At 43.9% G+C, this 14,444-nt stretch overlaps 1 protein-coding gene across 5 annotated transcripts in view; it reads left to right on the top strand.

Annotated features, from left to right (window-relative positions):
* The window catches only part of PEPD (peptidase D), a 258,003-nt gene that overhangs the window by 80,720 nt on the left and 162,839 nt on the right, over window positions 1-14,444 (top strand). For all 5 annotated transcript variants that reach the window (XM_061593983.1, XM_061593985.1, XM_061593981.1 and 2 more), the window contains 2 exons: window positions 3,252-3,327; window positions 7,844-7,890. In XM_061593983.1, the coding sequence (XP_061449967.1) occupies window positions 3,252-3,327; window positions 7,844-7,890 (123 nt within the window). The remainder of the gene's footprint in view (window positions 1-3,251; window positions 3,328-7,843; window positions 7,891-14,444) is intronic.

Genomic DNA, 14,444 nt, shown 5'->3' on the forward strand with positions numbered 1-14,444 from the left:
AAAACATTTTGGGTTAAGAAGAGTAGCTTGGTGAAGCTCAAAGTAGTATATGTGTTGCATGTGGTCTCAGCCTCTTTGTGTTTCTTGAAAAAGGAAAGATATTGAAAAGCTCTTTGTTAACATGTTTCGCTGCCTCTGCTAGGGTCAGCCTTTCCCATAGTCACACCCTGGTTACCAGAGTGTGCCTGCAAGTGTGCTGCAGTAATGACTCTCTTTCTACATAAATCATCTTGTCCAAGTAGAAACATAATCATGGCAAGGAGACAGCACCAGGATAAATTGCATCCCCGTTGAAATCTCTGCATTTATCTAAAAAAGAAAAAAAAAGTTCTGTGGATAGGCAGGCAGGCAGCATGATTCTCTGCTTTGTAACTGCAGCAGAACTGAAATGTGATGTAGAAGAATAAGGGCTGCTAAGAGATTTGAAAGTTTTGGGGTGTTTAAAATTGCTTACATTATGTTCTCAGTATAGACCTTAACACCATAGGAGGTTGCTCCGTGAGAGAGATTGATCACGATCAGGGACAGCCAGTGTTGGAATCTTGCAACATCTGCTGGGCACATCTCCCATCAGCTCCATCCAGGATGGTCATTGGTCAAGGAAGATGAAAGTTGCAGCCCACCCATACCTGGAGGGCACCATGTTAACTACCTGTGGTCTAGTGCAGACATTTAACACTGCAGATCTTAACCATTGTTAAAGAGATTAGGAGCACATCTCCCCCTCTCTTTCCATCCCAGTGTAGATAAGACAATAATGATGTTATGTTATTTAGCAACAAGTACTTAAAAACAACAACACTGGGCACTGTGCAAATTATTATTTTTCAATGACCCTGGTGCAAAAGCTTTCAGTTGAATAAAGTCTTGGTAACCATTTCTTTGTTGGTAGAAGTATTTATATTCCACCCTGTCATGAAATATCAGGGCGGTGTACAGCAACGTAAAAACAGTGCAGAATAATCATTAAAATAACTGGCTACTCAGGAAAATTTTAGATAACTGCATAGGCCTGAAAGTTAAACGCGAGGATGCCTCCTGGGTCTCTGCTGGAAAAATGTTGCACAGTATGGGTGTGGTGACACTAAATGCCCATCTTCTGGTTGAGGCTAGCCAGGGCTCTGGAACATTGGGCAACTAACAGTGCTCCGCGGATGATCTCAATGATAGGGCTGGAATATAACCATGGTTTCATCTTACATGTCAATTGATGCAAACCACCAGTAACGGAAGGGTTTGATATGGGTTTGCAAACCATGATCTTGAATAGCCTTCTCTAACCTGGTGCCTTCCAAATGTTTTAACCACAACTCCCATCAGCCCCAGCCAGTATGCCTGCCCAAAACATCTGGAGGCTTCAGGTTAGGGAAGACTGACCTAACGAACCACTTCAGAGGGCTGCCACTGAACATCAATTAGAGAGCCCACCTTCTCTGTTCATGGCAGAGGTGAGATTTGAACTAGGCCTTCCTGATTCCGAGCCCTTTCTCTTGAGCCTTTATGATACACCGCTCCCCCCAGCTCTTGCCTAAAGATGTGTGCACTTTTGATTTTTGCTAAACTCTTCATCCAGGGGTTCATAAATTTAATACAGCTCTAAGCCAAAACAATGTGCTGGGTTATTTTTCTCTCTTCCCCTTTTCTGTCTGCTACCTTTGTGAAACAAGCTGCGGCAACCCAAAGGACTTGATAGCTTTAGGCAAGAATTCATTCATATTCTATTGCGGTACCTTGGACTTCTAATTCTGTAACTTGAGAAATGGCAAGAATCTGCCATGTTAAGACCCTTCGGCTTCTACAGGGTAGAGATTACAGTCCACTGAAATAAAACATGCATATCTTCATATGACTGGCTGGTCTCATGATTGTATACCTAGCACCACAAATGCCGTTGTAGGGATCATCTATTCATGACAAGGCAAGGAAGGGCAAATCTAATAATGGATGTCAGGCCTAACCCAAGATGGAGCATCAACCTTAGATACCAAATATCTTAACTTGACTGAATCTACATTCTGTACAGGCTGTTCCTTATTATTGCAACTTTATCTTTTTTTTTTCCTTCTAAAAAAAGAAAAAATTAGTTCAGCTCTCAGTGCTTCAAACTGGCTGAGGTGTGCAACGGAAGGGATACTTTAGGGACCTCAGGATTTTGTCACAGAGCTGTATCAAAAGGTCCATCTAGTCCAACATCTTTATGCTCCCTACAGCCCTCATCTTTAGCGTGATCCCCATCATCTCGTACTCGGCACTTAGTATAAACATAAATTACCTGTGAATATGGTTCTGTTTGTCTATTGTATCCAGTAAACCTCCCTTCCTCCATTAATTTAATTCCCCTTAGCAGCTGTCTGCAGCTGTGGCAACAAATTGCAATTAGTTAACATATTTTGTGAAGGAGGACTTCTTTTTGGTCTGTCCTCAGTCGGTTGTCCTACCTGTCACGCCCGCTCTGTGATCCCAACTGACCTCCCATCCAAAGAAGGCACAAGTGAAAAGTAATTGGGCTCTATGAACAAAAGAAAATCTCAACAGTGGGGTATCAGTGAAACGCCTAAGGATGTGTAGAAAAATCAAGTGCAGGACTCCCTGGCCTAGTGGTGCAAAATCTCCAGCCTGCAGACTGAGTTAGGTATATTCAGGATTGATTCACACTCCCAGCACAATGATTGTTTAATGGTCCTGAGAATGTACTTCAATGTTTGGTGCAAGAATTCCATCAACAGCTGGTGCTAGCTAGTCTGCTGATGGACTGTGGCTTTTGGCCAACCATATGCCCTCCAGATATATTGGACTACATCTTCCATCATCCTCAGTCAGCGCAGTTTTGTCCTCTGGCTTGCTGACTGGCTTGTTGGATGATGGGAGTTGTAGTCCAAAACGTCTGCAAAATGCTGGGTGTGGGGAAGGTTGCCATAGACCTTCCTCTTCCTGTCTGCAGACTCCCACTTATGGTCTATGGGCTGCAGATAGAATGACCAAACTCAATGTATTATACAGCCTTGCAGATACTTTTTCAGCTCATCCTGCTTTGAGTAAATTGAATGCCACACAAACATTTCATTTCTTAATGGCCTTTGTTTGCTGCAATCTCATAATAGCCTCTTGCTTTTGAAGCCCATCTGGTCTGCTGTAGGTTTGCCAATTAGGTTACCTGGTTTCCTGGTTATTCTTTGTGCTCTCAACTTAATCATTACTGAGCTGTAGGGGAAATTACTAACCTGATTTTCTCTTCTCCTTTCCTTTTGAAGCCGCGTGATTAAGACGGACATGGAGTTGGAAGTCCTCCGCTATACCAATAAAATTTCCAGTGAAGCTCATAAAGAGGTAATGGATCTATCACAGATAATAATTTTTTTGCTCTTTGTGTAACGGTAGTTTTTCAGAAAATGTTCCCAGCTACTTGAATTGCTTAGTAATAAACTAATGGAAGAGCTGGGATAGAATTAGGAGGATAATGTTCCTCTTAATAGAACCCTATAATACCCCTTGCATTGCCCTTGAACAAAATAGCTTCACTTGTCAGCCTGGAGCACTGAGAGAAGACCTCCTTGCACGGTCAGGCTTACTCAGCACCCTGCAGATGTGCTTCTGTGTTCCTAAGTAGCCTTCAATACTTTTCCTGAGGCAGATGGATGGCCTTCTCACATGGAGGGACAGTTTCACACATGCCAGTCATCACCTCTGATGTTTTTGTCTTAAGAGGGAACAACCTGGGTAGAGGGGTGCTGTGGGGATGTGTATGTAGCTCTACCCTGTGGTTTCAGGGCTTCTTGTGTAATTGAGAAGCCCAGACTGAGACCCCAAAAAGTTCATATTGTCCTTTTATTGTTACAGAGAAGGTTGCCTTACACAAGATTCCCTGTAATCAAAAGCTTCAAAAGGACACTTTCCCTTCCTGTTAGTAACATAGGAAGTTGCCTAATACAGAGTCAGTCTGTTGGTGCATCTAGCTCAGGACTTCTCCTGAACCTGTGGCTGCCCAGATGTTCTTGGGTTCCAACTCCTGTCAGCACTAGCTAGCATGGCCAATGGTCAGGGATGATGGGTGCTGTACACCGCCCTGGGAGCTTATTGCTATAGGGCGGTCTAAAAATGTAATAAAATAAAAATAAATAATAAATCAGCAGCATCTGAAGAGCCACAAGTTCAGAAGAAGTCCTGGTGTAGACAGTCCTGAGCTAGATGCAGTTTCCATCATCTCTGACCATTGGCCATGCTAGCTGGTGCTGATGGGAGTTGGGAGTCCAGCACTATCTGGAGAACCACAGGTTCCCCAGCTCTGGTCTGTACTGGTTGGCAGCGGCTCTCCAGAGTTTCAGGCAGGAGGCTTTCCCAGCTCCACCCTAGACATGCTGGGGACTAAACCAGAGACCTTCTCCATGCAAAGTATGTGCGTAAAACTCATGTAAGCTGACACCACTGCACACACTTTATTTCAGGGGTAGGGAACCTGATCTCAATGGTGGGCCAGATCCTTATCTCTCCTACCCCTCATGACAGGCAGCTGGAGGAATACTCCTATCAGTCACTTCATGTAGCAGTGACACCTGGTGATGGTCATTGGAACTTCAGAGCACCACACAGCTTGCAAAGAGCCAGCGCGGTCCTTTGTAGCACAGCTGATCAGCAGGCTCAAAGTTGCTGCCTATCAGCTGATAGTGATTTCAGGCCTGCTTTTTGCAGGGATTGGCTGTGTAATCAAGTTTCCCGTGGGGAACGCAGTCGTACAGCCGATCCAGCTTTGTCTCTACCTGCTCCACATCTGACATCAGGTGTGGGGCAGGTGGATGTGGTTTGAGAAAAGGAGCCCTGCGGGCCAAACTGAAAACTATGATGGACCAAATTTGTCCTGCAACCTGGAGGTTCCCTACCCCTTACTTTATTTGCTCATCCACTGCCAGGCTGCCCAGTGCCTTTGCATTACGTGCTCCTCTTGTAATGTGTGACGTGAAGACTTTCTGCATAATACTACAAACACACTGGCCACTGTGGTGGAACCTTGAATGACACAAATGAGCCCATAGCACATATAGCCCTTGTTGAGCACTGTGTATGGCACATGGCGGTATGGGGCATGTGCCTGCAGGGGAAGGGACTTGAAGCCTCTCCATGCAGGTACCAGGCCTGTCTTATAATCCAAAGATCATTTGTATCTGGAATCTGGCATAGAATTATTGAGGGAAAGACTAATTTTAAAAAATTAATTAAAAGGGAGTGGTGGTAGGAAGATAAGGAGGGAGATAAATTTAAATTTCAAGTAAACCAGATGAAAGCATAGCATTTATCCTAGGATGATAAAAAGCATGAATGTGATGACGGTGGCCAAGTTTGCTGATGATACTATATTGTTCAGGGTTGTTAAAACAAAAAGAGATTGCTAAGAGCTCCAAAAGGACCTCTCCAAACTGAGTGAATGGGCAGTAAAATGGCAAATGCAATTCAGTGTAAACAAGTGTAACCAAGTTTATTTATTGTTATTTATTATTTATTTATTACATTTATATCTCGCCTTTCTTTAAGGCAGCTTACATATGGTTCCCAGACAGTCTCCCATCCAGGCACTGACCAGACCTGACCCTGGTTAGCTTCAGCAGGAAGCTGGCCTTATGTGCCTTCAGATCATAGCCTTATGGTCTTATGCATATTGGAGCAAAAACCCTTAATTTCACGTATACGCTCATGGGGTCTGAACTGGCAGTGACTGACTAGGAACGAGATCTTGGGGTCATAGTGGGGAGCTCGATGAAGATGTTGACCCAGTGTGCAGCAACGGTGAAAAGGGCAAATTGCATGCTAGGGATCATTAGGAAAGGTATCGAAAATAAAACTGCCAATATCATGATGCCTTTATACAAATCTGTGATGCAGCTGCATTTGGAAAACTCTGTAAAGTTGGAAAAAGTTCAGACAAGGGCAACCAAAATGATCAGGGAGATGGAACAACTCCCCTATGAGGAAAGGTTGCAGCAGCTGTGCCTTTTTAATTTAGAGAAAAGGTGAGTAAGAGGTGACATGACAGAAGTGTATAAAACTATGCATGGCATGGAGAAAGTGGACAGAGAGAAGTTTTTCTCCCTGTCTCATAACACCAGAACTTGTGGACATCCAGTGAATCTGAATGCTGGAAGTTTCAGGACAGGCAAAACAAAATACATCTTTACACAGCTGATAGTTAAACTGTGGAATTTGCTCCCACAAGAGGCAGTGATGGCCACCAACTTGGATGGCTTTAAAAGAGGATTATACAAATTCATGGAGGACAAGGTGATCAGTGGCTGCAAGCCATGATGGCTTTGCTCTGCCTCCATAGGCAGAGGTAATATGCTTCCGAATATCAGTTGCTAGAAACCGTAGGAGAGAGTGCTCTTGCACTCAGGTCCTGCTTGTAGGCTTCCCATGGGCAACTGGTTGTTCACTGTGAGAACAGGATGTTGGACTAGAAGGACCACTGGCCTGATCCAGCAGGATCTTCTTGTGAGGAGTTCTGTTCCTCTTCCTGCTTCCAAGGCTACTTTTGGTTTCTGGTGTCATATTTGATACTTGGGTACAGATACCTCATCAAGCGTGTTCCTCATCAAGCATGTGTGTATAAAATTCCACTGTCTGTTAACAATTCATAGCAACAGCCCATAGGGGCTTGGAGGGATACTGCTTTGGTTTATTTTAAAGAAGAAAGTGGTGGATTATTAATTGTGTGAAAAATTGACTGGGTGTACATGTATGTTTACCTGGATACTGGTTCTTGTTTGTTGCTTGTTTTGTTTAATAATGTTTTTATACCATTTACTATTAGAAAAGAAATCTGACCCTGTTTACAAAGACCAGAATAAAATACATATTAAAACAATTTCAAAACAAAACCAACATCACCAATATCATAAAAAATACAGGGCAGTGGGATTCCAGTCCAAACGGTTGGGGACGCCTGAGTGAACAGGAGTTTTCAAGAAACATTGGAAGCTCAGATCCAGTTGGTGCCTCCTGAATAGCAGGAGGGAGGACATTTCAGAAGATTGGTACCACCATAGAGAAGGCCCTGCTTTCACGTTGCCTCCAGCTGTAGCATGATGAAGTCCACACCCCACCTGATTCATCCCCTGAACCAGCCTCCGCCAACCTGGTCCCTTCCAGATTTTTTGAAGTTCTGTCTGGGGCTGATTGGTGGTGTAGTCTGAAACTTCTGGAGGGCAGCAGGCTGGTGAAGGCTGCCTGACCATTGTAAATGGCTTTGATTGGGGTCTTGCATTAGGCATTAGTGGTGCCGGAGCTAATGCAGCACCACTCCCTTCTACATTGCTGGAGTTTGCATGTGACCTGGAGATGTGTGGCCTCCAGTTGTTGTTGGGGGATGCGCACACCTCAAAGGCAGGATTTTGTTTTATACATTACTCTGCATATTTTTGACTTGGACTTGTTGGACAATCTCTGTTCAGAGGCCGGAATCTGAAGAACTACTTCAGGTGCACACAAGCAATTGGGCCAAGCCCATGAGACTCTTCCTGTTAAGTGACAGGCCTCCTATGCCATGTTGCAAATGGCTTGTTAAATGTTCCTTCCTCAGTTTTAAGAAGAGTTTGCCATGCTGCTCCTCTCTGAGAAATGAAAGTCCACATCTTCTTAATTGCACTATTCTTTGGATGCAGGCTGTGATCCTTGCATACTCTTAATATGGTCACATTCTGTCCAGGGAACTTGCCCAGTGGGTATTCTTGGTGTGCTTTCTCCCATTGAATCACGGTATCTCCAAGATATGAATGAAATCTCCTAGTGTGTGAAGAGCTGCCCGATCTATAAGTATTGCTGAAATTTCATAAGGTGTATCTCATTTTTGTAACAACAGGTAATGAAGGCCACAAAAGTGGGCATAAAGGAATATGAGCTGGAGAGGTAAGTGCCTTTTCGACACTTATGACAAAAGTATGGAAAAGCATTTCTTGGTTAACAGGAAATGCCCCAGATAACGTCAAATGATGGTGGCAGCTGCACACACTCATTTCGAGGTTGGGTTGGACATATTTTATTATATAGAAGGCATTTCATACATTTTCTTCATGTTATTAGATGGCAATTGTTTTTAGGTATGGTTTTAAAGCAGTATAATTCTCTCTGTGGACTTTTATGTAATTTACAGAAACTCTATGTAATAGCCATTATTATAGCTTGCTAGCACCCTGTAAAGCAGCCTTTATGCAAGTGTGAGTGTCACAGTTATGCCTGCTACATGCATGAGTATTTATGAGGGCCATAAAATGCCCTGGAGTGTTCAGTAAAACGTCTCTGCTACAGATGGAGCACATATTGCTGGTTTTGTTTATGCATTTCGATTTCCATTTGTGTTAGTTTCCCTAATGTTTCTTAAGATCCTTCTATCCTGCCCTTGTCCACGTTGTTTTGTCTCTTGGGAGACGCTTGCGTGCAGCAGTGCAGGTCTTGCCTGTATTCACAGTTTGTTGAAAGAACAATTTGGTCTCATGATTTAACTCTGTAAGAGGAAAATACTTCACATTGTATTAAGCATATTTTCTTTCATTAGTGTCTTGAATGGTAGACCAGTGGAACCTGCAGTATTTATTATATATTTATTACATTTATACCCCACCTGTATTTTCATGAAACCCAAGGTGACTTACATGTGGTTCCCAGGCGGTCTCCCATCCAGGCACTGACCAGACCTGACCCTGCTTAGCTTCAGTAGGGAGCTGGCCTGATGTGCCTTCAGACCATAGCCTGGGACTACATAGCCTAACAGAAGCCCTCCTGTTCATACAAATCCCCCCTTTTCCATTTTCCTTTTCCAAATGCCCTTCAACATTCTGTGGCTACTGAGCATACTCAGTTTACACTGGGCTGATGGTTGGGGTTCTCCTCCCCCTCCCCTTTTTTGTACACCTGTTAACCTTGGGGCTTAACCAGGTATGCTGACTGATACTTCCCTCTTGTTTCTCAATGGTTTCTATTTTGGCTACAAAGCCATTGACTCTCATAGCCTGAGTTTGCTTTCAGAAGATGTGCTGATGGTATTTAAGCATCAGTTTGATCACTTGCAGCTACTCGTTGCTTCCACGCTTTGATGGGGGATTAAATTTCCCTGGTGTTCACATTTGTCATTAGGCTCCTACTATTCTAATCTCACTTTCCCCATCATGTCATAAAATATGTTTCCTTTTTCTAATGAGTTAATTAACACTTGATTCATAATTTTAGTCAAGCGTCATTGGCACAGGAGTTGCTGTCCTATTAAAATGAATTAAAATGCCCAGTGGAGTATTTTTAAGGATCATCAAGTGTACTTGACATGTATTTGGTTGTACAAGGCAAAATGGGTCAGTTCAATGAGTATTCCCATCCATATTTGCTTTTGGGATGAGGGGAGAGGAAAGATGGAAAGAGCAATGTGGAACCAGCACCTGGTGGATAGGGTGGCATTCCCTTTTCCTTTCAGTTGAAAGCCAAATGCAGTGTTTAGAGAAGACGCATTAACCTTGTGAAGCCTATTCTAAGTTATTCTTGTTGTTGGGTGCTGAAAACTATAGCAGCATTTTCCTTAGATTTTTACAAGGCTCAGTGGATTCTTGGAAGATGACTTCCTAGTAAGTTGCTTGTGGCCTTTCCTTCAATGCATGTTGAAAACATGGAGTAAGTTCCCAGGGAAATAATTATGGGATACAAAACCTTCATGGCCCTGGATGATACAACTGACTCTTTACAGTTTATTTGAATTTCACATCTTGTCCTATAAAGCTCATTTTCTTACACCAGGGATGGGGAATCTTTTTTGGCCCACTGGGTCAAATTGTTAGCTGTTCCCACCCCCATGGGCCAGTTTTGACAGGTGGACATCATTATGAGACCTGGTGATTGACAACCAAGTGATTGACAACCAGGTGATTGACAAGTGAGTTGTCTCACCCACCTGTCAAAATCCCTTTTGCTGTAGTTTTCGTGCGTCTGACAACCAGCTGGTTGTCAGGTGTTTGGGAACCTTTGCAAGCCCTGTGCTCAGTGCTTCCCAAGTGCTTGAGCACAGGGCTGGCAAAGCTGTTTTCTGCAGGGACTGGCAGCCAATCCAGCTATGTCTCTACTTGCCCCACACTTGATGTCAAATGTGGGGCAGGTGAGTGTAGTTTAGGAAAAACAGCTTCACAGGCCAAAGTGGGGCCCATCATGGGCCCAATACAATTCAGTGTAAACAAGTGTAAAAAGATGCACATTGTGGCAAAAGCATCACAATTTCATGTATATACACTCATGGGGTCTGAACTGGTGAGACCTGGCAGTGAATAGCTTGATGGAGATGTTGACCCAGTGTGCAGCAGCTGTGAAAAAGGTGAATTCCATGCTAGGAATCAATAGAAATTGAAAATAAAACTGCCAACATCACAATCCCATCTTACAGATCTATGAAATACAGTGTGCAGTTTTTGGAATACTATGTACAGTTTTGGTTCCATCACCTTAGAAAGGATGTTGCAGAGTTCTCACACGAAGTAGCAGTGGCCGTCAACTTGGATGGCTTTAAGGCTATAACATGTTTCAGTTTTTTATGTTTCTTACAACATTTCCCAGCATAAAACCAATGTCACCTTACAATCATTGATTTTTGTGTTTCAAAATAAAATATCATACAGAATGAAATTACCATGTACCATTTGTAATTCAGTAATATGAGAACATTGGTCAGGGGTCTGATTACTTCTCTGAGGCACTGTATTTCCATTCCAAAGGCTCTAAGCATCTTGCATGCTTAGAAATATCTTGTATGTGTATTTAAAAGCATTTAATATAAATGAAGCTTCTTTTTTAAAAGAAGATACAAGTATTAAATGTTTTTAACTTGTATATGTTTTAAACATTATTATGATTAATATATTATGTAAAGTACACGTAAGCATTTTGAAAGTATATATATAAAAAGAGAAAATATATTTCACACGAGTCACCTTTCTTTAAGATAAAATAGAATCATAGAATAGTAGAGTTGGAAGGGGCCTATAAGGCCATCAAGTCCAACCCCCTGCGCAATGCAGGAATCCAGATCAAAGCATTCCCGACAAATGGCTGTCCAGCTGCCTCTTGAAGGCCTCCAGTGTCGGAGAGCCCACTACCTCTCTTGGTAATAGATTCCATTGTCGTATGGCTCTAACAGTTAGGAAGTTTTTCCTGATGTCCAGTCGAAATCTGGCTTCCTGCAACTTGAGCCCATTATTCCGTGTCCTGCACTCTGGGGCAATCGAGAAGAGATCCCGGCCCTCCTCTATGTGACAACCTTTCATGTACTTGAAGAGTGCTATCATATCTCTCCTCAGTCTTCTCCTCTCCAGGCTTTTCAAATAGGCAGAATATTAGCCTCTGTATGGGCTTCAGCCATTCCGATTGGTCACAACATAGTATTTTATATGAATGACTCCTGGGCTCCATATTTCATTAAATGTGCTCAACTGCATTTGAAGATTTATGTAATTTGTCATTAGGCTGTGACTAACAGGACAGCATCCCACCATTTTCGCAGTCATTCTTTTTTCAAAGGAATCTTCTTACCTTTCCACTGACAAGTGTAATCCAGTCTGGCATCTAGTAGTGCATTTAATATGGCCTTGTGTTTCTTTCTGGGGACTAAATCTGGTATAAAATTAAGAACAGTCAAGAGGATCCATAGGATAGTTGTAAAGAGCTATATGTCTTGGACATTGATTTTCTGAAGTGCTTGAGCTCTGTAGCATGTCTACCACATAAATGACATTTCTTGCTGGAAGGAAGGGGCAGGAGCCCCCCCCCACCCCCCACTAGCCCTTCTTGTACTGGTTGGTGACTGGGACCAGCATGTCTTTCTCTCCGCCCCCATAGGCACAGGGCAGAATGGAAAGCAATGGAACAGCAGAGTGAGGCAGCCTACTTCGAGTGACACTGAGTTTCGGTGGGTGAGGGGTGAAATGGTGTCTGAATGGAACAGCAAGGTTTTTTTAAAAAAATGTTGGCCTCACAGGGGATGAGCATTTTGGCTTCAGGAAGCAAAAGGTCTTGGGCTAGCTTTTGTAATAACTATCTGTCAGGATGAGTTGGCCAAGCACTCATTCCCACCTTCCAACATTCCAGCATCTTATTACATTGTATATTTAGAACCTAGGGAGCTGCCTTTTACCAAATCAAGGCCAACTAGGCCCACCTAGCCTAGGACTGCCCACACTGACTGGCAGCAGAAAGGAACATTCCCAGCATACTGCATGCAGAGGATGTGTTGAGCTGTGGCGTTTTCCTAAACTTGTATTTGATGGGAGAGAAAGAGACAACCAGGTTTGCCAATCAGAGATGCTTCATCCTGAGGAGTGTGAATCTGAATAAGCCTGCCATTGTAGAGGACTGGGCCAGATCTCCAGTTGCATGGAAGTTCATCTGAGTCCAGCTCCAAGGAACTTTGGCACCTCAAAGGACAGCTGAGTTTTTAAGATCTTCATGCACCACTCAGCGCTGTCAAGAACTGCTGACAACTGCTCCATGTGCCAAGCTACAGCTTCTTGGAGAACAACTTTCCAGATTGACTGTGCCCAAGCCAGCCGTTGGCTTCTTTTGGGCGGGAAGGCAAATAAGAGGGCTTCCTATATCAGTGGAGCTTGGCTTAAGCCACAGGATCTTCCTGGGCTCTAGGGAAAGAGTCATAGCTCAATGGCATCTGTCTTGGCATGCAGAAGATCCCAGATTAAATCCTGAGCATCTCCAGGTAGGCCTGGGAATGCCTGCTGGAGAGCTGCTGCCAGCCAGTGTCAACAGTACTGAGCTAGAAGGAGTGATGGCCTGACTCCAGTCTAAGACCACTTCCTACGTTCCCAGCTCTAGTAAGTTGTGTGTTTCCAGTTCTGCTCTATGGTCCTGACTTGTTCTCTCACCCTGCCTCCTGATTGGTCCCAGGCTATGGTCTGAAGGCACATCAGGCCAGCTCCCTGCTGAAGCTAAGCAGGGTCAGGTCTGGTCAGTGCCTGGATGGGAGACCGCCTGCGAACCGTATGTAAGCCACCTTGGGTTTCATTCATGAAAAGAAAGGCAGGATATAAATGTAATCATCATCATCATTGTCATCATCATCATCATAACATTGCCCTTGTGTCCTTGACAGTGGTCTTGAGAGAGCCAGGAGCCTATGACCCAACCCTGACAGGCTCTGATGAGTAGATGGGGGTTTTAAGAAGCATTCCTACTTGCATTCCCTCCCCCAGCCTTTCCTTTAATTACCTGCAGATGTGGGAAGTAGCTTTGGGAGCAGCAGAGAAAAGGTTTTCTCCCTGCCTGTCAGCCTCAGAGGAAGGCAATGGCAAACCCCCTCTGAGTACCGCTTACCATGAAAACCCTATTCATAGGGTCGCCATAAGACTTGAAGACAGTCCATTTCCCTCTCCATCATCTCATGGGTGCATCAAGATGACAGAGGGGAAGGTTCTGCCTGCAGGTTTTCCATAGCCGCCTGGTGGGACTCATGGAGGATAATGGCTACCAGTAACGTCTCCACTGTCAGAGGCAGTATGCTTCTGAATACCAGTTGCTGGAAGCCACAGGAGGAAGAGTGCTCTTGCCCTCAGGTCCTGCTTGCAGGCTTCCCATCAGGTATCTGGTTGGCCACTGAGAACATGATGCAGGACCATTGGCCTGATCTAGCTGGGCTCTTCTTATGTTCTTGAGAGGGAGGGAGGGAGGGAAGGAAGGAAGGGGGGTGAGAAACCTTTCTTCTCCCTGTGCATTGCTGCTCTCAACAGTGCCACCCCCCACATGCATGTAGGAAAGGAGTACGGGCATGCAGGGACTGGCCTTTCTTTCTAGAGCCCCCAGATTGGTTTGGGAAATCAGTTTTATCTCCAATATTTTGGGAAACAAATTGGTTCATTCTTGGGGCAGTCTGAGAAGAGCCCAGGGGAATTCACCCATCTCTGTCCAAGATGCAGTGACAGAGTTAAATCGAAGAAGAGACCCTGCAGCTGGTCCTCCTCTTTATTGCAGGTGCTGAAAACTCAATCTGGGAGGAGGCTGACGATATTCGACACAGAAAAGCTGCAGTAAATAGTGCCAAATCAATCGAGTGGAGGAATATCTGAAGGCTTAACTGTGTGTGCATTCAGCCTTTGTATTTGATGGCTTTTTATTATGACTATTATTCCTCTTTATTAAAAGGTTTGTTTGATTCTTAAGGGACAGCAAATTGTTTTGTAAAAAAGTTGATGCTTCACAAGGCTGTTGCGCCCATCCAGCAATGCCCGGCTACAAATTAGGGTACTTTCATACTAGCTGGGCAGCTGAAATTTCATAATAGTCATCCAAAACAAGTGATGCTTGGAAGGGACAGACTGTCCAAAGCAGCCTTATATAGAACAGGAGGATTTTCTGTGATTGCCAAGTAGTCCTTGACACCTTTTGAGCAGCTTTTGACACCAGTAACCAAGACAATCTGTTCTTAATGG

Source organism: Rhineura floridana, chromosome 13 (genome assembly GCF_030035675.1).
Source record: "Rhineura floridana isolate rRhiFlo1 chromosome 13, rRhiFlo1.hap2, whole genome shotgun sequence".
NCBI lineage: Eukaryota > Metazoa > Chordata > Lepidosauria > Squamata > Rhineuridae > Rhineura > Rhineura floridana.